Here is a 23,131-nt window from a genome sequence, read left to right on the forward strand (position 1 = left end):
ATAAACCAACAGAGGGAGGCAGTGCAGAGGAGGAGGAGGAGGAGGAGGAGGAGGAGGAAGAGGAGGTCACCGTATCAGGTTGGTTTGAACTGAGATCTGATAAGCACCTCATGGTTCACTCCCATGACGAGGCTTCCTCTGGCGTCCTGTCTGCGGCCGGCCGCGCTGATTACAGCCCTTAGTTCTCTTCTGGTCACTCTCTGTCCCTCTGATGGTTGTCTCAGAATCCGCTTCCTCCATTCATAGCTCTGTCTGCCTGTGTCTGTGTGTGTGTGTGTGTGTGTGTGTGTGTGTGTGTGTGTGTGTGTGTGTGTGTGCATGCATTTATGTAAACCAACCAAGTAGCTTTTCCGGGGGCTGTTCTGCGAGGAAAGGTTATCAAAACACAACAGTGCACTGGGAACTGTAAACATGCTTAAACACAGATCTGGGGCTGAGGGCCATTTTCCTTTGCACTGTACTGTGCAGTCATCCCCACTGCCACCATTCACTGTCAAATTACACCGAGCGCTGCAGATAAGAAGCTCCAGAACAGGCCCGAGTTCACCTGGGTGTTCTCCCAGCTCCATAATCACAGTCGACTCGCAGGTCGGCTGTGATTACAGAGCTAATGGCTGCAGTTGAGGAGTGTTTTTTTCTTTTTCTTTTTTCTTTCTTTTTTTTTTTTTTTACAAAAGAGGAACTTATTTATTCAAGGCGCATTCATCAATGGTGCAGAATGCCAAGAATTATATATAAAAAAAAAACAACAACCAAAAAAAAAACAAATTACACCTTCAGCACGTTGCTTGTTGTGACACGATACCAGAGTATTAGAAGCTACATCTTATTAAATTTCAACATGGTTTTCTTTGGTAAGCAATGACTCTCCACAAAAATGTGAAAAATGTAATCGAATGATATTAGCGAGTAGTCTCCACCTGCTTCTAGTCTTCCTGCTAAGCTAGGCTAAACATGTCCAGGTTCCATTTCTCAGGTATCTGGAAGGTGTATTTTTTATTCAGTGGTGTAAAAAGTACATACAAGTCAAAGTTGAGTCAAAGTAAAGAAAATGTGTTAAAATATTAGATTGGTAAAAAGAAAATGGAAATACTCGAGGTACTCGAGTAAATGCACTCATTTACATTCCATCACTGATTTCCTTTCTTGCTTCATATATCGTTTTTACAGTCATTATAATAATGTCACATGATAACACAACTGTGCAGATGCCGTCAGGAAACTTTAAAGGTTCGAAGAGACGTTCAAAGAAAAGTGAAAAATGAAATGAAAAGGAATATTACATAAATAAGTTTTTGGAAAAACATAGGTTGAAAATACAAAGGGAGTAGAATACTGAAAAAAAATACAGAAATAAATCAATCTCCATATACATAAGTTCTAAAACAGAACGGGAAACTAAATGAGAAAGATGAAAATAGCTTAAATTGATACAAAGGTAAATAAATAAAGTTTATGAGCGGGTCAAAACAGAAATATCAATTCATCAAGATCAAAAATCTGTTATTGCCGACATTTATTTTCAGCATTATTTTTGGTGCAATCAGTGACATATTAATATATTCATTGAGCTGTTCATTTGTTTGTTTGTTTCATTCTTTTTTATTTTGTCAGTTTCTGTCCTCTGTACAGCACAATGGAGGAAAACAATAATGAGACGAAACAGCTTTTACCAGCAGCGACAGCTCCTGCAACAATATCAACCCTTTGAGACATTCTTCTATGTAGCTGTCTTTCATACTTTGTCTGCTTTGGCTTGTGCGCAGTGGTAGAAAGTATATGAGTATATTTACTCAAGTACAGTGCCTGCTTATGTGTTAAAGCATCAGAACTATTATTTCATTATCATGTGTAAAATTATTAAACTCTCTGAAAGGAAATATTCTGCCCAACAATACTTTACTGTAATAGTATAACTACATTTAGTTGTTAATATTTTTGCAAACATCAATATTTCAATTTAATTTTAAATTGGTGATGTACAGAAAATTATAATGCTCATGTGGAATTATATTTCCATTTTCCAGTTTATTTCATTGCTTATTATCAATAATATGTCACCTTTGGGCTTCCATAAAAGTGATTCATATTTTAAGAATCATGAATGATCAACTACATTACTTGTGTCGTCTCCCATGATGATTAAATATGAATCAACTCTTCTCAAACCATATGAAAACATGTTCATATCAAACTCTGAAGAAAACACCGAACCGCACCATTATTCTGCTTATTTTGTTTTATTGCACTTTTACCATGATGCAAAGAAATGGAAAAAAAAACAAAACAAAACAAAAGATTCCCACAGAAACAATGAGTTGAATAAAAAAGAGAAGCATTTTCATTTTAAGAACACATCATCTAAAAGGTTCTCCATGGATCCACCCGTACGTCCAGACACACTGTACTGACCTGACACGGGACTATGGAAACTTAAGACTATAACAAAACCCTCATGGAACAGGTGGAGTCAGCACACACGTACATGTAAGACCTCCTTAACTTCTCTACAGCTCGTATCCTGGAGGAATCGGGAACCTTTCCGCTATGAAAACCAGACATTCAAGTATTTCTATCATTGCACAGGCACTAGATTTTCCTACTGTATATATTAACTTTCAGCCAGCGACTGAACCGTTGACACTGACAGCCACTCTTATCAGCTGTCGGTTATGAATGAAATATACATCCTGAAAAATAATCTCTCCACAACAGCAACATCTGGACATCAAATATATTACAAAGAAAACAATAATATAAAACTATTTAAGTGTCACATTTGGCTTTTGGTACTGTAAATCTAACCTCATATCATGTCGGGCTGAAAGAAATGAGAACAGTAGTTGGGTTAAATGTTGTAAACACAGGCGCAGACTTGCTCATTTGACTTAAAAACCAATACTTGTGGCTGCTAGGAACCGAGTTTAAAGCGAGCTTGATGCTTGGAAACGTGGAGAGGGGTTCATTTGACTGAGAGGCACCGACCTGGTAGTTACTTCTGCACGTGCTCAGTTTGCCCTCTTTTGGACAAACGAGGAAGCACACCACTGTGATGTAAAATTCAATTCAGACGGTTCATTTGAACAAACAGAAAAGTGATGTTGATCTATTTTAAACAATAAATATGATTTTTCTTTTTTTCTTTTTCTTTTAAAATAAATACTCTCCCAAGTACAAGTAACATTTATGGGCAAAATTAAAAAGGACAAATCCAGGAGTAAACCTGCACTCCGATCAAATATCTCCATCTTGAATACCAATGATAGAAGCTGAATCAGCTCAGCAGAAATAAAAAAAAAATTTTTTTCTAAAAAAAAGACACTTTGCAATAAAACTTTTTTTTTCCCAGCAAATCAATAAAACATCATTTTTGATCATTAAGACAACGAGAGTCAACCTCCACCATTTCCAACATTTGCAATACCGACAATACGTATAAACACATAATTCAGCTGAAGGGAAGGGAGGGAGGGGTGGGGTGGAGGGGAGGGGTTCTTTACAAGTCCCTCAGAATTCACTGAATTCAAAAAAGGGGTCCTGAAAGAGACAGAGAGAAGGCGTCTCTTGCAAGACTTTCATGGTTTGGTAGTGCTGCGGTGGGTTGGTGGGTGTTCGGGTTCGGCTGCGTTGACACTATCCTACACTAGAGTCAGGCAGAGATTTTCAAGGAGTCTGGGTCGGTTTAGTCCGTGACCCGGCACCCAGATCTGTCCGGAAGGCTTCGACATTGCCTGCGTCTCGAGCAGTCACTGCACTGTTTGTCAAAGTCCTATCCAGCAGGCCTCCACGTCTTCCACACAGCTTATGTTAACTTCAGGCAGGTGGGCTTCACTGTGAGTTCAGCAACAAAAAAAAACAAGCCCTCTGAGAAAATCAGCACAGATGGAGAGCATCTGTGTTACAGGACGCCAGTTCAGTTCGAAGAGAAAGACTGGACCTCCCATCTCCAGGGATTCAGTCCGATCCAGCTGCCAGCGCCCTCAGACAGCTACCTCCGCCGTGGGCCGGTGTGGGCGTGGTCCGTCCCCTGGTGCCCCTGGAGGTCGTCCTCTACGACGTAACTGTAGCCCTCCTTTTCGATGCATTCTGACATTGCATTCAGCACCTTGTGACCATGACAAGAAGAGATAATAGGTTTAAGGAAGGAGAAAAGCTGCTGTCATTTGTTATAGTCACTATAAGAGGTCACAAAAGGTTCAAGTCATTTTTCAGAAAGTCACAGATCGATATCATTCCTGGATGTTTAAAGAAGTTGTTCAGTTTTTTGCCCCACGTTCGATGAGAAGTTTGATACCACACATGTCTGTACATTTAATATGAAGGTATGGTTCAGCAGCCAGCTAGCTTAGCTTAGCATTAAAATTGGAAGCTACAGTTAAGCTACAGTGACCCAGGCAGCCTACCAGCAGCTCTGAGGAACATGCTATATCTTGTTTGTTTAATCTGTACAAAAACAGAAGCGGGAAAACGTTGTGTGAGTTTTTAGAAGTGGTGGTAGGATAGTGTAATGCTAAGCTAAGCTAATGATTTCTAGGCTGTCAGGGCCCACTAATGTTCAGGTTCATTCTTTTATTTTGGGTGTTTTTAAATACTCAAAACACCATTATTTCTCTCACACTGTCCATTGCTGCAGCAGCTCAATTCACCCTCTCTGGGGATGCTCCATTTTAGCTTGGCCAGCTCTGATTGGTCAGCTCTGACAGGCTTGAGCAGGCACCACCTTCTGTGTTTTAAAACCATGGCAGGGAGGATTTATGGAAATCCTGACGGTGTGTTTGAAGGCACAGCTCGTGAATACAGGCTTTGTGCATATCTCCGCGGAGTGAGTGTTTTCATGATTTCGTAGTATTAATATTGCAGACCTGTTTTGACTAAACATAATCACAAAATGTTGAGTGATTTCTTTAAAGATTCGGGGAGGACTTAACACTGTACATCAATGACTGCAGTGCTGCTAGAAGGTCAGCGAGCCCTTCAGCATCTACTGCCGTCTCAAAAGTGATCAGACCTTCATCTCAGTCCTAAAGATAAATAGACTGTATGCGGCACTGACCAGGCGTAGTCGTCTGTCCATGGCTTCCAGGTGTGGCTGGATGAGGATGGGACTGAGGCGGTCCCTCACCAGGGATTCTGCCATGAGCACGGACAGCTTGTATTCTTCCTTAGCCAGCAGCTGCAGACGCAAGTGGGTCGACTTCCTTACCCTGCAGAAAGAGAGCAGCCGGAGGGGAAACAGTCAGTGAGGGCTAACATGAAAGTCCTGGTTACAGCTTGTATGACTCGCGGATCAGTAAAGCTACGCACTTTTTATTAAGCTGACATAAACACACACTGTCAAAGAAGCCTTACCTGCAGCACTGGGTCAGCGGCACCAGGATGGACAGCTCGTCATGGGAGTGCTTTCCAAAGCTGCGGTCAAAGATAAAAGAATGGATGGTTCAGAAAGTGATCATCGGTATTCAAATGTTCCTTCCTGTGTTGTTGTGCATGTTACTGCTTGCAACGTTCACTGTTTAAGGTTTAAAGCATCAAATGTTGCACCACCGTGATTCTACACTGGAACAGAATGGACAAACCGAACAGAAACTCAAGTGGGGGCGGCCACAGTGGAGGGTGAGATGAGGGGTGTTCAGTTGGTTGGAATTTGCAACAACATTGCTAGATGCTGCTTAATCCCACACAATGGAACTTTAAGGTTTGATTAAAAGTCATCCAAAAAGTATGCCAATAAACATGATTTTCTTCAGGAGATGCTTCTGCAGCTGTAGTACGTCTTTATTACTTAATTTGAGAGTTTAACACCGCGTGTTTTTCTTACTAATTCTGAACATTAGGTCCAAGACACCTTCACATCATGTATGTGTTCTAGTAATTCTCCTATTTGTAATTATTTTTGTGGACCTATATACACTGATAGGTTACAGCTGAACCGACGAGTGGAGTTATGATAGTTGTGAACAATGACAGACTGTAATGCAGCAACTCACCCTCTGCCGTTGTCCAGGTGGATGATAAAAGTCTCGTTTCCAAACTTTTCAAACGTCTCATAATGGTGGCGATCCATGTTTCCTGTGACGGAGCACAAGGAAATAATTCAGCAAAGAGGGAAAATGGAGGCATAATGAAATAAATAAAGCAAATACATGTGACTGATCATGTAGTTTACAATACATGAGTGCATGCAACAGTAATGTTTTTTTATTTCCATTCTTGACCTCTGAACTAGTGCACAGGTCACAACAGGACACTGAAATCTTGGATGATAACATCTGTTTGGCTGAATTTGTATCAACTCAGAACACGTCACACAAAAACCCGTTATTGTTTGTGTCACGTCAACTCACCCATGAGGAAGTCAAAGATGGTCATGTCCATGATGTCCAGAAGTCGTGTCCCACTGTCATAAGGTGGAGTCTGTTTGACCTCCTCGCAGTAGTCCGGGTCCACCTCCCACCTGAAAGTGAAATTTCAAACGATGTCTTGTTCACAGTCTCGTTTTTATTTGAAAAAACATCACAAAACCTGTTTGATTCCTCTTCAAGATGCTGTTTACTCCATGACAATTTGACGATTTTCTTTTTAATCAAAACAAGACGGCTGCTAGAGGAACCCTGTGGATTTTTTGGCTGCTAGTAGCACTAAGGAAAAAAGAAATATTTCTACATTAAGTGTGGCATGATCTGTACAGTTTGATTCAATTTCAATGAGGGTCGTTTTCATGATATTGTCCCTGGTCAGTGGGTGTGTCTGAATGCAGGGTCAATCTCTTACTCTGCCTTCTTGCGTTTGTGGTAGGAGCGTCTCCACGGGTTCCTCCAGGTCTTGCGTTTGGCGAGGGCCAGGTCCGGGAGGAAGGCGGCCAGGGATCCTTCGATCTGGTCCGGTTTACCGCACAGAGCGTGCTCAGTGGAGCAGTAGTACGAGCACTCTCCATAGAAACACACGTTGTTGGCTGACAATTGAAAAAAAACAAAAGAACACAGGTTGTCTTGGCTGCTTGCGTTTACTCTGTCATAGTACTCCCACTATGAAATCGACAGCACATATATTAACAAAACTATATTCTCAAGATCAAATTGAACTGGGGTCATTCAATCAGCTATATTAGTTGCTGAGACTGTCAGTAGATTTAATCCATGTGACAAAACTTCCTTGTGTATAATAAGTACAGTAAAGGTTGCAATCGCTAATTGTTCGAGCTAAAATCCCCTGATAACACTAATCCCATGCAGATGAATATCCCAATAACTGGAGGCAGAGCAGCAGCTTCTCTCTGCATTATGAAGAAGGAAACTCTTCATTTTTGCTTCACATTTTGAAAAACACGATGTCAATAGTAATATATTGTTTTCTGAGATCACCTCATAAATTCTACTCTTGGATGGAAGCTTTGTGAACGTGACCTAACTATAAAGAGCAGAACTGACATTTGTGCGGGGTTTCTATCAATTCTGTGGATGTACTGAAATCAATCCCATGATATCGTGATTAAATGTTGATGGACATTCTCAGTCATCCAGGGCAGTATAGGTCAGTGTAGCGCCGTCTTGATTAAAGTTTTCAATGCTTCCAATATGCCTTTCTTCTCTTTTACGGCGCGTACCTGGTGAAATGAAGAAGGTCCTCCACAGCTTTTTGTCCCGTGTGACGTCTCGGATCTCCTTTGTCATGTTGACGAGCCTGCCGGCCACAGGAGGGACGCGGCGGAAGTCCAGGACCCTGCAGGACAGAGGAACAAACTGAGGGGTCAGATTCTGCCTCCAGAGTAAAGAAAGAAATAAACACGCTTCTTACAGTACAACTCCAGAACTCACTTAAGAATCATCATGTTTGTAGGTTCTCTTCCTCGTCAGACTAATCCAGTGATGGTTGTCAGTACATGAATGAGTACAGCGCAAGCAGGAGCAGCTAATAAATAATTCTGAATACTTTTAATAGTGCCTTTTTGCCAAATGGGTGAACATATCTCTGGCGTCAGACTTTGAAACCATTGGAATACAGTGATTAATGTGGATAAAGATCGCGCATCATAAATGATACATTTATGAACACAAAGAAATTGTTTCAAAGTGAGAACGATACGGAACATGATCTTGCCACATGTTGTTCCTGGCTGAAACCCTGAACATGTTGCTTTGTTCGAGATATTTGTAGAGTGTTAGAGAGCAAGCAGGCTGATGTATCCACTGACCAAGAATAAAGGGAAATCCCACCCCAGATGGGACTCGAACCCACAATCCCTGGCTTAGGAGGCCAGTGCCTTATCCATTAGGCCACTGGGGCAGACAGCGCAAGCCTCAAACTAAAATCATGTAACTCCACATCACCGCCAACAGGGGGCACTGTGACGTAAGTAATGACTTGCCAGTTACACCACATGGCGGTAAACCTCCCTGTGGTTTTTTATGTGGCTATCATTCTCCATCAAACACACTTTTAACTTCCTCAGCTCTCTGACAAACATATTTCCAGATATACGGGACCAATATCTCTATTCCATCTCGAGAGGCCGCCGTGATTTTGTGTCTTTGCCTCATTTGACAGGAAACCAGCGTTAGTGTCGACGTGTGTGTTCGTCAGACGGAGAGCGAGGCAGGCCTAATAAAGCTGTCTTTTCACTGAGAGATGGCGTGGCTGCCTTCCTGCGTGCGTGCCACACGCCTGTTTTATGCACGTGTGGCCTCTGTCGTCAACACCACCCGGGCTGCAACATCAGCACAGCCTCTTTAAAAATTGATACCCCTGACATCACCTAATGGCCGGGCCCGAGGGCAGAGGCACACACTGGGAGAGAGAGAGAGAGAGAGAGAGAGAGAGAGAGAGAGAAAAGAGCTGTTAACTGAGAGCTTGTGGCATAAATGATGACATCAAGTCGCGAGGTGGCGGGTGCAGGGAGACAGACGCACACGCTCACGTCTCTATCCACGGACACAGGACGAGGCACGGCGCAGCACCGCCTGGCCTGCTGGGCCCGGGCCTGCTGCCATGTTACAGGAAGCAGCCAGGGACCGACTCCACTCCAGCTCATCACTCAGGTCTCTTTTTTTTCATCCCTTGTCCCTTTTGATAAACCTTACTCCCAGTGTGGCCATTTTAAACCTGTGATATATTCAGGGCGGGACTGAGAGACCAGCTCCGAGCCGTGCGTGACCGGCGGAGCGGGAAACATTATTGCAAAAAAAAATGTAGAAGAAGCCCAGTGGGTCTCGTGAATCTGGAGCTACGGGGGGCAAACTGCATGTTTGTCTCCAATAACTTCCAGGGAGAAAACCCCCCCAGCTGTCTACCTGGAAGTCACTGTGGTTGTTTTTGCATTATCGTGGTGATTCGGTCTGTATAACTTCATATTTTAAACTCATATCAGTCTATGCATCTCTTTATGTATTCTTGCTGAATGGTCTTTTTTATTTTCCCCACCCAATGCAGCGATACCAAGTGCACTTCCCACTGAAGTCCAATCATATAATTAATGATGCTTACAGCAGCGTAGCCTACATAAGAAAAGACAAGTGACTTCAGTGCCTGTGTGTACACTGCTTTTAAAAGAGCCCGTGTGTGCCTGTGAACCCCCTGGGAGGCAGTGTAGCCTCAGTCTCTGCACCACCAGCACCAGCACCACCAGCAGCAGCAGCAGCAGCAGCTCTGCAGCCAGGCTTTAATTTAGAACAGACAAAATAAGGAAAAAAAATAAAGTGCTGCTTTTGGCAAACCCCTTCCTGACTTATATTTAGAATGGGCACAGGGCCTTTCATGCCTTTGGTTTCCTCCTCTTCCCCTTAACCCACACATATGCCGGGAGTGTGTGAGCGTATTTTCGTGTGTGTGTGTGTGTGTGTGTGTGTGTGTGTGTGTGTGTGTGTGTGTGTGTGCGTTTAGAGGACCAGATGTGGAGCAGACTGGTGAAGAAAGCTGCTTCTAATGCAATTGCCGCTGAACTGTGTCATCGTGCCTGAAGGGAGAGCAGATTCAACATCACCCTCACCCTCCGTGGCCCCTATTGTGTGTGTGTGGACTGGTGTGTGTGTGTGTGTGTGTGTGTGTGTGTGTGTGTGTGTGACCTGGGTATCATCTTGTACCACCAGCACTCACGCACTCCAACACAATCCCTTGGCTCATAATAACAGGCGGCCGCGGTGACGTCGGCAGGGCTTTAACAGCAAACGCTTTCTCTGGTCCATCAGAGAGCCTCGCGAGGTTTTCTCTTTTCATTAAAGTCTCTCCGGCAGGCCGGCCGTAAAAGTGTTAACCTTGTAAAGGCGGTGAAGTCAGAGGAGCGTGGTGGTTAGCAACGCAAGGAGGCTGCAGTCATTGTTCAGTCAGATGCTAGCTGCGGGAGGGAGGCATTCATTCTCTATGACTCATGGCCTCTCGGAGCTCACTGCCTCTACTGTACAGGCCCGGCTCACACCGCTCACTGGGTTTGAAAAAAAAAAAAAGAGTTCTGAGGGAGACGGTGAAAAGGAGAGGCAAATGTACAAATAAGAGCAGACAGTGTGCGGAGGGCATTCGTGCACAGAGGAGAAGGCATGCCTGCACACAGATGCATGCACATCTGTACTGCTATACTTAAGGGGGTAAACTTGTAGACACATACAGCTGAGCTTTACTATTTTAACACAGGCACCCAGCAGTGGCCCTTCAGGTAAGGTGTTCAGCAGGTTTTTCTACCCCCCCCCCCCCCCACCCAAAGGTGGTTAATGAGCTGACACAAGGAGAGGCAAATTAGCAATCAGGGAGGAACAAAACCTGCGGGATGGAAAGAAGTAGCAGGGCTTGAAGGAGTGTGAAAAGATTCAAGAGCATCAGCTTTTTTCACATTTTGTTGAGAGGGTCTGCAGCATCGGGGCCCGAAGTTACTCCATGTCTTGGAGTATATGACCAAAAGTTAGTTTATAAGAACGGTTGATGTACGTTTCTTTATTACTCTGAATGGTTGTCCTACACCTGCTGACCAGTGTTAATTTCATTAAAGGAGCAGTATGTAGCTTTGTAATAGAAGTTTTATCAAAAAAGAAAGATCCTCATTGACTGATTTTTATTTTATGCTTCAACAAAATTAATAGACAAACTCTCTATGTTTTCAAGACTGAATAAACAAACCTAAAAGGACAATTTCATACTGTTTTACCTAGTTTATATGTGGCAGACCCTGCCGCCTCTGTGTTCTGTGGAGCTTGTTTTCCTCTGAGAACAGCTTGTTTGTTCAGTTATGGACAAAATAAATATTTTGTATTATTATCTCATTAATAGTGTAAATATCAAGAGTTCAGAGTTTGAACGTGTTCTCTGAAACTACATAGTGATGAAACATATATAGAGATGACAACAAGCTAAAAATAGATCTTTGATGATAAAAAATGTAGGTTTTGTCTTTGTGGACGAGGCAAGACAAGAAGGGACCGACATGTTAGTGTCGAGCTCTCGGACATTCAAACAACGGACGGCTTTTCCCCCCACAACCGTTCATCTAGTCTATCTGTCAGAATTCAATCAATACGTCCCTGTCATTGATTGACAAGGGCAGAAACCCAGGTGACGCTGTCCCTAACCGACAATATGATCCCTTCTCATCGATCAAGTGGAAATAAGACAAACACCCTGGAGAGACGGCTGAAGGTGTTCCACCCTGCTGTTAATCCACAGTGAGTCAGCTAACTTAACTGTCATCATTTAAGAGAGGCATATTTGCTAACGCTAAGCTGGACCAAACCATGTTGGCAAAGCCTGTCAGGAAGCCGTTTTCTTCTTCAGGGTGGTAATGACTGGCTTAATCTGTGAAACGTGATGTCATAACTTGTCCGGGACAAGTATATGTTTTGGTCGGACAAACGCATTGCTCTGTCACATCCTGCCCTTTTGTTGGAGTAAAACATTTGTGTGTCTCGATGCACAACACGTGTAAGAGGACAAGCAGCTAGAAACAGAAGTTCTCACTGAGTAATCTTGCAGAGAAAAGCTTCATGGCTGCTTGAACATGGTATCGCAGCTACTGTCTAGTCAACGTGTTGTTTCTAAGATAACAGCACACAAAAAGTTGCTGAAATAGATGCATAAGAACCGTTTTATGAAAGCTAGACCAGAATCGCTCACAGCGCTCACTGACGCTTATTTCACACCAAGTTGCCGGCTGCTGTTTCTGCGTCTTGTGTACGGTGGCCATTTTCCTCTGATGTCACGCTCGGGGCGGCAAGCTCAAATGATTGTTTTAAGTCGTATGCATGTGGGGATTCAGACAAATAGTTATCATTTCACAGCTTTTAAAGAAAAACTGGGCTATATTTCCAGAATTTAGCATTAGCATTTGACCTGATGCTTCGTGTAGGGGGCATCCAACAGGAATGTTAGCTAGGAAGTAGGAAAATTGCTAATGTGGGATGTTAGCAGGAACAGGAGAAATCGATGGCTCCATTCTATTAAGCATCCCAGTAAACCATGTCAGTAGGTGAACAAGCACAACACAAGAGCCCCTACGACCACCTTAACTAAATGGAATGCAGCCATCATTTAGCTGGTTGCACTTTTAGCTATCGTCTAGCTTCCAGGAGACAGATGGCCGAGTATGTGACAGGGCAGTGTCCCACGAGCATGAACAAGACACACACAGCACCCCCTGAGACTGGCTGAAAGAGACTCACCTGTCCAGGTGAAAGGCAGCGATCTCAGCGTTGTGTCTTTCAAAGTCAGAGAAATAGAAGAAGTCCGGCGGGGTCTCCTGCTCCCGGGTCTGCCTGAAGAGACACAGGGAGAAGGGATTAGAGGTCAGGTGTGAAGACAAGGTTATGACAGTCAGCAATATGCAAAAGGATCGGTGTCGACCTGAAGATGCAGCACCCTGAAGCTAGAGCTGCAACTAACCGTTGTTTTCTTGATCAAGTGGGTTGTCCTCCAGAGTGTCAGTGGCAAAAATTACCCATCACAAGATGAATGTTGTCTGGATATATTCAAGCTACTTTCGTAAAAGACTAAGAAAACCTGAAAATGGTTACATTTCAGAAGCAGGAATTTTAGAATTTTTGCTTTTTTTTTTGCTTGACAAATCACCCGGAGAAATATAATGCTCATTTTCATGTTCATCATCTCATTTTGGGTTCCTACGAGAATAGGTTTACATACTTTCAAATGTAGCTCTGTATTCCCCCTCTGTCTGAAATGATATGTTATAGGCTACTGTCTCTTTAAGGCCCTCCTGAATACACAGTCTGCTCTGATTGGTCAGCTCACACACACCTGAGCCAGCACCACTAACAACAACAGAGCAGCTGTGCCAAATGAACGCTTACCTGCCAAACTAGGGATAAATTGGTGACATATGTGTGTATTAAAAGCACGATGACTGACGAGGCTTTCAGGATCAGTGTTTTCTGTGGGAGAGAGGAGCTACTTTAGGTGGATTGTGACCTTTTTAACTTTCAACACCTTTTGTATTCGCTAGAAAGAAGAATATCTGGTCGTGGGTTTCACAGTTCAGGTATGCAAGACGACATACAAACAGGCGTTCAACATTACAGCACTTGTTCGGTATATTCACAATGACTTTGGCACGTTACAATCCAGAGGAGACGGGTAGGTGATAAAACGCTCTGTCTTTACACCTGTGTACCTAACTCTGCGAGCAGAATTTGTGAGCTATAAACAAGCCACAATAAACCGGTGTCCTTGCCTCGCAAAAAAAAAAAAAAAAAGGCTCCCCACTTCTGCTACTTTGGTTGTTTTGTGGGACAACAAGAAGCGGGAACAACTGAAGGTCAGACATCCTCCTGAAGCAGCACCCACTCCTGTTCTCCATCGGTACCTATTTCTGTCCGGCTCTGATCCCCCCCCCCAAAAAAAAGTGCTTTCCACACACATTCTGCCTTAAAGCTCTTACTGGAGGGAAAAGAGGCTCTTAAAGGCTTAAAACCCAGAGCTGATGGAACACAGGCCAGGACGGGGCAGGACAAACAGGACGGCTGGGGTAAAAAAGGTGAAGTCAAAGGAGCTGGAGGTAAAAAGACTTCCCTGAGAGGGTGCTGGTGATTGAAAATATGTCAATGTCTTTGAAGAATACAAGGAGAGCAGAGCGGTCCCTTTTTTTTGTCTTCTTTTTTTTTCTTTACAGAGAAGCTGCATATTTGAGTTAGTTTTCCTTTTATACACTGTCTCTGCCTTCTCTTTGCTTTTTTTTATTGACAAGAGTAAATACTTTCCAGGAAGGCAGCTGAGTGTAATGATTTGGACTGCAGCCTCTGCCATTTCTGCTTCAGCTAGCTGAGGGAGGATGAGAAGAATGGAAACTATCTTGGCAACTTCTCTTTCTCTCCTTCTCTCTCTTCTCCCTCCGGATGCCTCTGTGTTTATTTCGCTCAAAAATGCTCTATCTCACCACCTCTGCTTCTCTGCTCTCCCTCACGCAGAACTGTTTTTTTCTCCCTGCTTTATTTTTTTCTCCCTGCGTCCACGGCTTAATACTTCATATCTCTGTGCCTCACTCTTTCTCTCTCTCTCTCTCTCTCTCTCTCCCTCTCTCTCTCTTCCTCCCTTTTCTCCGTTTCCATCCGTCGCTCCCCTTCCTGGCTGGCTGATTGTAACGCCACAGCTGCGCGGCTGACATATGCACCAGTCATTAACTAACCCAACATGGAGCCCAGAAAACACACTCATCCACTAAAAAAATCCCTCACTCTCCTCCTCTGTATCGCTCCTGTTGTTGTCTTTCTCTAATCATCCTCCAACCTCCATCTCGCTGCGAGCATTTGACAGACAGCCACATCCAGATGGGTGGCCAGGTTCGACCGGAGTAAACAGAAAAATCATCATGTTGACTTAAAGTGACAGCTGCTCCTAAATGAAAAATACGACATTTTCTTTTAACCTGTGGTGGTATTTATACATCTACGGTGTGTTGGTATGTGTTGCCAGTTTTGAGGACTGTGACCTTCTATTGAATATACTAGTTGGCATAAAGCGACTAAAATACGTTTGAAATACTTGACATCACCATGTCTCTTTCAAGAAATCATGACATAATCCTGAAATAATCCACAAACCTTGTTGTGAGCGGTTTCAGGAACACATTTCTTTCTACCAGACATCACCTGCCAGCCAAGTCACCGTGCAGAGGGAAAAATGCATATATTCATAGATGAGAGGCAAACTTGGCTAGCTAATGTTACAGTTTAGCAAAGGAGGACACCATACATGTTAACATCCCGCACTGTCACACGTATACATATGATACAGCTGGCTATTGTTACAGTTTCATGTAGGAACTATTTTCTTCTGACCGAACTACACCAACCAATCATATTATACCACAGAGGGAAGCATTCATTTTTTCATACGCAAGAGGCCAGCTAACTTAGAATGCTAACTAAGTTTGCTACCGAAGCTTACTATCATTACAGCTTAGCCAAGGAGGATGCCATCTGAGTTCACATTTTGCGCATGAGTCTAGAGGTCATGGTCCATGACTCTAGAGGCTAGCTAGCTAAGCTATATCTAGCTAATGTTACAGTTTCTTGTCGGAACTATTTCTATCTGACCGAACAACACCTACCAATCATATTATACCACAGGGGGAAGCATTTGTCTATTCATAGGCAAGAGGCCAGCTACTTTAGCTAGCTAACTAAACTTTGTGTTCACATCTTGTGCTGTCACAATTATGAGTCTCTTGTCCATGACTCTAGAGGCTAGCTAATCAAGCAAACTAAGTTAGCTATCATTGCAGCTCAGCTAAGGAGGATGCCATTAATGTTTACGTCCTGTGCAAACCTGTTGTTGTCGAATGGATGCACCGTTCCTTCTATGTAAAACTGTTCACAACAAACTTTGCCCATTATCTTGAGTAACCTTTTCCAGTTTCTCAGATACATTTCTTTGGCGCTTTGAGCACCACAAGTTGATTGTCATCTAGTTCCCATTATCATGCAGAGAAGGCAGACATCTTTACAGCTGACATCTCCAAATGTCAGCGATTCACACCAAAACAGTCCAGGTGGATAAATAGCACTACAGGTGATCACGGGGTGAACTGTCCCTTTAAAATAGCTTTGAATACTGTTTGGAGGTGTTCAGCTCCCATTTTTACAGCAACCTGCCACGATCTGCATTACAAATGTAACGTATACAGTGTCAGGACAACATTTCTCAACCCCAATGTCCTCACTCTCTTCACCTCTCTCGCGCTCATCCCTCACTTCGCTGCCAGCAGAGGCCGAGCGCCTTCTGCTGATTGTATCGCTCCCCTTCTTCTGGATAGCCTTGCTTCAGGGACACAGCTCTCACTCTACATCAAGGAAAAATGAGGCTGACTTTGAAAGCGGAGAGCGGTGTCTATTTACACCAGCGCCGCTCAGCTGCGCAACGGGACAATATCATTCAGTCCAGCATATGAGGCGGCTACAACTGTTTTATCGATGAGGACAGTTGTGCTAAGTCAGGTCCTGGATTTATTTCCCGCCAGATGTCAGGAAGTCTACGGCATAAATCTGTGATGTTGGTTGGGAGACTATAATACATCAAGTTTGGGATAAGGGAGTGGGAGTGAGCGTCAGGTGGAGGGATTAAAACTGACATCCAGTGAAATTTTATACGGTGGAACTGCATGACCGGCAAAATAACAGCACGATTAAGAGGCTCTTCACAGTTTTTGTCCGGTTGACAACGGCTCATCAATTCTAAAGGAACTGGACAACACTTATTCATTGAAAGGGGAAGTCTGATGCCATTCTCATGTTTGTACGCAAAATATGAAGTAACTGTCGGACACCTCTTAGCTTAGCTTAGCATAAAGACTGAAGACAAGGGAAATCAGCTCGCTTTGCTCCGTCTAAAGGAAACAAATCTGCCTTCCAGCACCTTCTTTTTACTTTACACGGGGTATTTTTGTCAAGGAGCTTCCATTTACTGCAGGAAAACCGCAGCACTGATGCAGTGATAATTAAGTCGGTCATATTGCTGACTAAAGCGTGAGCTCAGCATGCCCCAGATTTACCAGAATGCGCTAAAAAAGCTTAACCCTATATTTTTCACTTAACAAGTGAGCAAAATAATTAGCAGCCACAGATCATGGTTCGTCTTCTATTTAATTATTTTTAGTAATTAATGATAAAACTACTATACGATAAATAAAATATACACTAAAATATTGCATGTATTTGTTTTGCGTGGGGTTATACGCTGGGCTATTTCTTAGCCAAACACAGAAACTTCTTCAATTCTTAGAGTCACCTTCAGTAATCTAATTAATTACTAAATAATCTAATTAATGAGCTTCGAGGCCAGCTTTAAGAGCCAGTGAACAGATTCAGACCGAGCTGGGCTAGTTGTTTTCCCTGTTTCCAAAATGTACGCTAAGATAGGCTAACCGCTGGCATTAGCTTCATATTTAAAGGAAAAAACATCCGAGTGGACTCAAACTGCTCGTCTGGCTCTCAGCCTGACAGTCATTTAATGTTTTTTTCCAGAAATCTAGCATTATCCTTCACGTCACTTTACAATCTGCTCATATAAGGTCAAGATAAAAGAGATGAAGACATGTACCTTTCTACAAATCGTTACATAGGGTCCCTTTAACCATCCCTCTGCATCTGAGCAAAAAAAGTCGATTTCCACCTCTGCCCGACACGATCGTGCATATAGTCTCATGACCGTGCTGACCATACACAGGTCATGGAGAGTATAAGCATGGGCAAACAGTCGAGTGCATTGACTGATGGTTATTCAACCTTAAAGAAATCCACCAGCATACTTCACACAGTCCCACTACATTGCTGTCTCCACGGGGCCGGGGACCCACAATAAGCTGCTTCATTCGCGCCTCCATCCGTGTGCGCTCCGGTGTGCTCGACGAGGTGCATGTGTGTCGTGTCGCAGCGGATGAATGCCAATGCGATCGAGCGCCGTGTGAATACGAGCATGTGTGGCCTTGTGGCCCCCGGCTTGAGATGCAGCAGCACACTGATGCCCTCCTCAGCGCTGAATGCCGGCCAGGAAGCAGGAAGGCTGGATAATTACTGTGATCCACATCCAATTCAAATGTCAATAAAGTTGTTTAGAGCATGGCATGACCCCCCCTCCCCTCCTCCTCCTCCTCCCGCTGACCGGGAGAGAGGACAACTGAAGAGAGAGGAAGGAGTAAAGAAAGGAGGAGAGATTACCAGTGACAAAGGCAGCCCAGCTAAATGGGGGGGGGGCAAACTACAGTAGATGTCTCCTTGTGTTCTTTGAACTAACAAACATGCAGCTGTTCAGGCGTTACGTAACGTTGTGCTCGGGGTCCCTCTAACAGCAGCACCTGTGTTCAGACAAATCCGAGCATGTTCCGATCAAGCGGACCATAAGGGGCGTGTTGTTTCAAGGAGAGCTGCGCCGTCTCGGTGTTGAGGCGTGGTGGGGGGGGACATACATAAATGCATGACCACATAATAAAGTCTAAAAATGTCTGAGCACACAGTATGCACTGAGCTCAGAGAAAACAGAGAGGAGGGCAGGGATGTCAGTTTGCTCGAGAGCCACTCGTCCCTCTCACTTTTGGCTGCCTGCTTGAGCTTAACCTTTAAAATATTTACAAATCCGGAGCGGATTTATGCTGAATGATAAGTAGATATCTTGTATAAACCTGCCAGAAAAAAAAAAAAGAATATATTTCTTTACCACCTAACTGAGGCAAAGTAGAACTGTCAAGCGCTATCCTTTAAGGGCGGCAGAAACAGCATATTTCCCTGAGTAGGATTTGGTGGCGCCGCCTGTCTGCACTGACATCACATCCTTTATCATCGGCAGCAGGTGAGACATACTGTGCCGAGCGCGGCCAGTCTGACCCCGGCCTCGCTGTAAACACATAGTTTACACTGGGTGGCCAGACAGTTTCTTGGCTCCGCTCCCCCCGGCTGCTCCGAGGGGCCCCCGGCAGCCAGCGGTGCAGCGGAGGTCTAACCGCCAACGCACAGCAGTGTGAGAACACAAAGCTGAGCTGAGCGTGCCGCATCTGGAAAATCTACCTGCGCACACGCAACACAGCTGACCTCCGCAACACCGGCAGGAGAGAGAGAGCAAGGACGGAGGGAAAAGGAAGAGGCATTTCCTTCTGCCCTGCTATCGACATCAAGTCAGGGAAAAAAAAATGGTATTTTGCCTCGAGCAGCAAATAAAAATACACTCATTAGATTGACTCTCTCCCTGTAAAATGCTAGCGTTGGACCCTTTCCCTGCCTTGGGCGATCAGTTGAAAGTGAAAGGAATACTCCTACACAGCAAAACTGAACACTGGCTGCCTTGTCCCCTTTGGTACAAGACTGACCAGGATGGCAAACCTGTAGCATGTGTGCAGTCGACTGGTATCAAAGATCAGTTGCTCCTGTGATTCAGTGTTGCTTTTTTTCCATGCAACTGGGAGGCTTTCAAGAGAAACATTCACAAAAAAGGGTTCAGAATGTTAAAGCGATAGAAAAAGAGAGTCCAGCTTGATTAAATCTTACATTTCTCATACTGCAACCATGTCATATTAAGCATGTTTAAAACTAGCGAGCATTTTCGTCTAAAGACTAGATCTAAAATTGCTGCCAAAAGTAACACTGGTAGTAATTTTATAATAATTAATCATCCCAAGTCTGATGCCGATATAGATCTATATGTAATAGTCCAATATCCACTGACGATGTCGGCCAAATGACATATCGGTCGAGCTCAAATGCAAAAAGGCTCCTTTTCTTGAGCCCTCCTGGGTGCTCACATCCCAAATCCATGTTCCCACTTTGAGACGTCACCGTCACATCCAAGCGGCCACAAGTTCTTCAAAAAGTTGTGACAGTTCGGCATTATGCAGGAAAAGCACTTCACTGTGACTTCCTTCCACACGGCTTCCTCTGAATGCATTTACTTTCCTTCTCCTTTCAACTTCGTTGCGGCACGGCGCCCGCTCACTTTGAACAATCCTTGCGCTCCGATCTCCATCATTCCGTTTGATCAGAAGGCCTTGGAATCGCAGACGGGGAAGCATCATCGATGCATTTTCCTTTTACTTTACAATGAGTGTGAATATCTTATCCAAGGTATAACACCCAAAAATACCGGCACGTCACGGTCCGTTTGGGGCGTAGTGTGAAGAGGATGTTTTAATGTAATTTCAAAGTCAAACTGCCAATCGATCACCATCAGCCTGCAGCCACGGTTGTAGGCCACAGGGCGGAGGAGAAGCGGAGCAGAGGAGTAAAAAAGATCTGCTGTAAAATATAAAAGGACAAGGGCATCTTCCAGCCCCAGCGGGTTCTCACCAAAGGGCTGACTCCACACACTTGTCACACATCATCCGTCAAACCCGCGGGCACGGCAAAGTGAGCACACACACTCAAAACTTACATCTATATATACCCATACGCACATAGGATCATACATGCGCGCACACACACACACACACACACACACACACACACACACAGAGGATGGGTTCTTTAAACCCTCAAGAGGGAGGTGTTGAGCTGCGACCAGGCAGGTAAGCTGTAAATGCATGAGAGGGTAAGATAGCGAAATCCCACCTAAGGGCAAAAAAAAAAAAAAAAAATACAGCATCACCACCTCAGGGAGAGCAGAGATGAGAGGAGGCGGCACATTGTTTTATCTCGAGCATAACGCGCGTGACGGCTGACCTTTTGAGCGATGACATTTGATGAATCGAGAGAAAAAAGCCATTCAGCAGCAAATGAGACAGGCGCACCTGAGTGTTTGCATTGGTGGACGATACGTGTTACTGTTTACTGGTGCTGCCGCCGTCGTAACCCTCCGCTGTAATCTTATACGGGTGAGGGGGGTACGGAGTGCAAATGGGGATCAGTGACAGGTTATTTTATATGAGTGAGAGCTGTGAAGGTGGTACACAGGGGTGACATTTAGTGTTGGACAGGGAAAAGACATACAGGGAAGGACAGAGAGGGAGGGAGGGAGGGAAGGAAAGGATAAATAGAGGCTGAAAGAAAGAAAGAAAGAAAGAAAGAAAGAAAGAAAGAATAATTATAAGTAGAGGCTGAATGAAGGAGGGAAGGAAAGAAATAAAGACAGAAGAATGAAGGGAGGAAAGAGAAAGAAGAAAAGAAGAAAACAAGGAAAGAGGAGCAAAAGAATGGAAAGGAAGAAAGAGAAACAGTGGTGGAGAAAGAAGACAAGAAAGGGAAGAAAAGCAGGAAGGATGATGGAATGAATGACAGCGGGGGGAAAAAGGAAGGAAGGAGAGAGGAAAGAAAGAAAGAAAGTTAAGCTCATCATTAAGCTGCTTCAAAGTTGGATATGAGTTGGTTACGTCACCAGCTGCCATATAGAGAGCTGAAGTGGGTCGTAATGGCCGTATGTTGTTTCAAAGGGTTTAGGATTGGCCTTCAAACCCCCCACAGTCAGACCGTGTGCGCGTGTGTGTGTGTGTGCACGTGCACAGTATAATAAGTCAGGTGTTTTCACTCAAGGATTTTTAACTAACTCACCACAAATATCCTGAAGGCTCTCCAAACAACCTTCACACCATGATCCAGGTGTGTGTGTGTCTGTGCGTGTGTTTGCCATGTGTTTGTGCACAGTTTGGGCTCCGCGTGTCGCAGTTTTTGGAGTAGCGTGATGGCTGCCATAGCTCCCCAGGCACTGCAGTGCTCTTCATCCTCCTCCCTCCTCCTCCTCCATTACTCCCTTACCCCTTCAGATCCTGGGCCTGACATACAGAGAGACAGCTGTTTCCTCCCAGCGAAGCTCTCTCACTCACTCTCTCTCTCTTTGACACACACACACACACACACACACACTAGTAGTTGCGTGCACACTCACACACACATTTGGGGAGACATATTAGGATAGACACAGAAGGAGCAGGAGAGCCACATATAAGCATATATAGGCTACACGGACACACACACACACACACACACACACACACACACAGACTGGCAAGTGATGAAAGTATAGAAAGATTGCGGACTGACAACAGGGATAACACACACTCATTGCAAAAAAAAAAAAAAAAAAAAAAAAAACAGTGTCACATCCTGCTTTCCATGTAGAAAGCTGTTCTCTGTGGAAACATCCACGTATTCACACTAAATGCATCTTCCTTCTGAGACCAATTCTTAGACGCAGCAGTGATTCACACACAGCGCATCACAAAGCGTATGAATAATGTCAATTTAATGAATTATGCAACAGAGATGATTTCTTATTTTAAAAAAGAAACTACATCCTGTTTCAAGTTCAGCCTCCGAGTCCTCGGGGGCCGGCACCATGTAAATGATGCCATCCTGAATAAATAGCCAACTCCTTCGCAACACAACAGATTGTTTTTTTTTTTCTTTCTTTTTTGTTTTTTTTTCTCAATCTGGAGCCACTTCAAAGAGGCTTTAGCAAAGAATAGTCCTAAATGAAAATCAGAGAGCAAAACACAGCTATTAGGGGTTTAACGCGTGGCAAGACGCCACGAAGAGCGTTAGCTGCGAGAGAGAGAGGAGGAGAAGGAGGAGGAGGAGGAGGAGGAGGAGGAGGAGGAGGGAGACGCAGGAAGAAGGATGTTCGGCTAGATGGTTACTGAGAGGCTTTTTAGATGATGTGGACGGAAAAATGAAGGTGCACTGTGTAGTTTTGGGAAAGAACTGATTGACTTGTATACGCCTAAACAAACTAAATAAACAAACAAACAGCACAATTTCATACTATTTTATTTTGTTTATATGTGGCGGACCCTGCCACCTTTCTAGCTTCAAACCTCATTTTCCTCCGAGAACAGCTTGTTTATTCAATTATTGTATTATTTACTCGTAAATATTGTAAATATTACATTTCTGACTTTGAATTTCTACATAGTGCCCCTTCAGGATTTGCATTCTCTTTGCAATAATCCTTTATGGAAAGGCGTGTAAACGCACGCAGTAATATCACAGGAGGAGATACAACGCTCTGCCCGGCCCCCTCTTCCTCTCCTGCCGCCTGAGCCGCTGTCATGTCATCCTGTAAATATCCCCAACAGATAAACAGGCCATAAAGATGAAGCCATCATCTCAACATAATCTGAGACAGATATACCGCTGCCTCTGACAACAGGGGATGCCGAGTGTACGCGTCCTAATACAGCACCACCTCTCGTCTCGCAGCTCTTTCCTCCTCACCGTCTCTTTGAGTCTTT

General features: G+C 44.1%; 1 protein-coding gene and 1 non-coding gene across 2 annotated transcripts in view; both read right to left on the minus strand.

Moving 5' to 3' along the window:
- Window positions 1–2,221: 2,221 nt before the first annotated feature.
- Window positions 2,222–23,131, minus strand: part of fam20cb (FAM20C golgi associated secretory pathway kinase b) — a 57,885-nt gene continuing 36,975 nt past the window's right edge. Inside the window, exons 4-11 of the mRNA XM_037082182.1 lie at window positions 12,636–12,728; window positions 7,604–7,719; window positions 6,772–6,952; window positions 6,345–6,454; window positions 5,988–6,069; window positions 5,350–5,409; window positions 5,054–5,204; window positions 2,222–4,105 (exon numbers count right to left, since the gene is read on the minus strand). Coding sequence (XP_036938077.1) covers window positions 3,989–4,105; window positions 5,054–5,204; window positions 5,350–5,409; window positions 5,988–6,069; window positions 6,345–6,454; window positions 6,772–6,952; window positions 7,604–7,719; window positions 12,636–12,728 — 910 coding nt within the window. The 3' untranslated portion in view covers window positions 2,222–3,988. The remainder of the gene's footprint in view (window positions 4,106–5,053; window positions 5,205–5,349; window positions 5,410–5,987; window positions 6,070–6,344; window positions 6,455–6,771; window positions 6,953–7,603; window positions 7,720–12,635; window positions 12,729–23,131) is intronic.
- On the minus strand, window positions 8,211–8,283 carry trnar-ccu. The gene has a single exon. It is a non-coding gene; the product is annotated as a tRNA-Arg (tRNA).

Source organism: Acanthopagrus latus, chromosome 20, assembly GCF_904848185.1.
Source record: "Acanthopagrus latus isolate v.2019 chromosome 20, fAcaLat1.1, whole genome shotgun sequence".
Taxonomy (NCBI): domain Eukaryota; kingdom Metazoa; phylum Chordata; class Actinopteri; order Spariformes; family Sparidae; genus Acanthopagrus; species Acanthopagrus latus.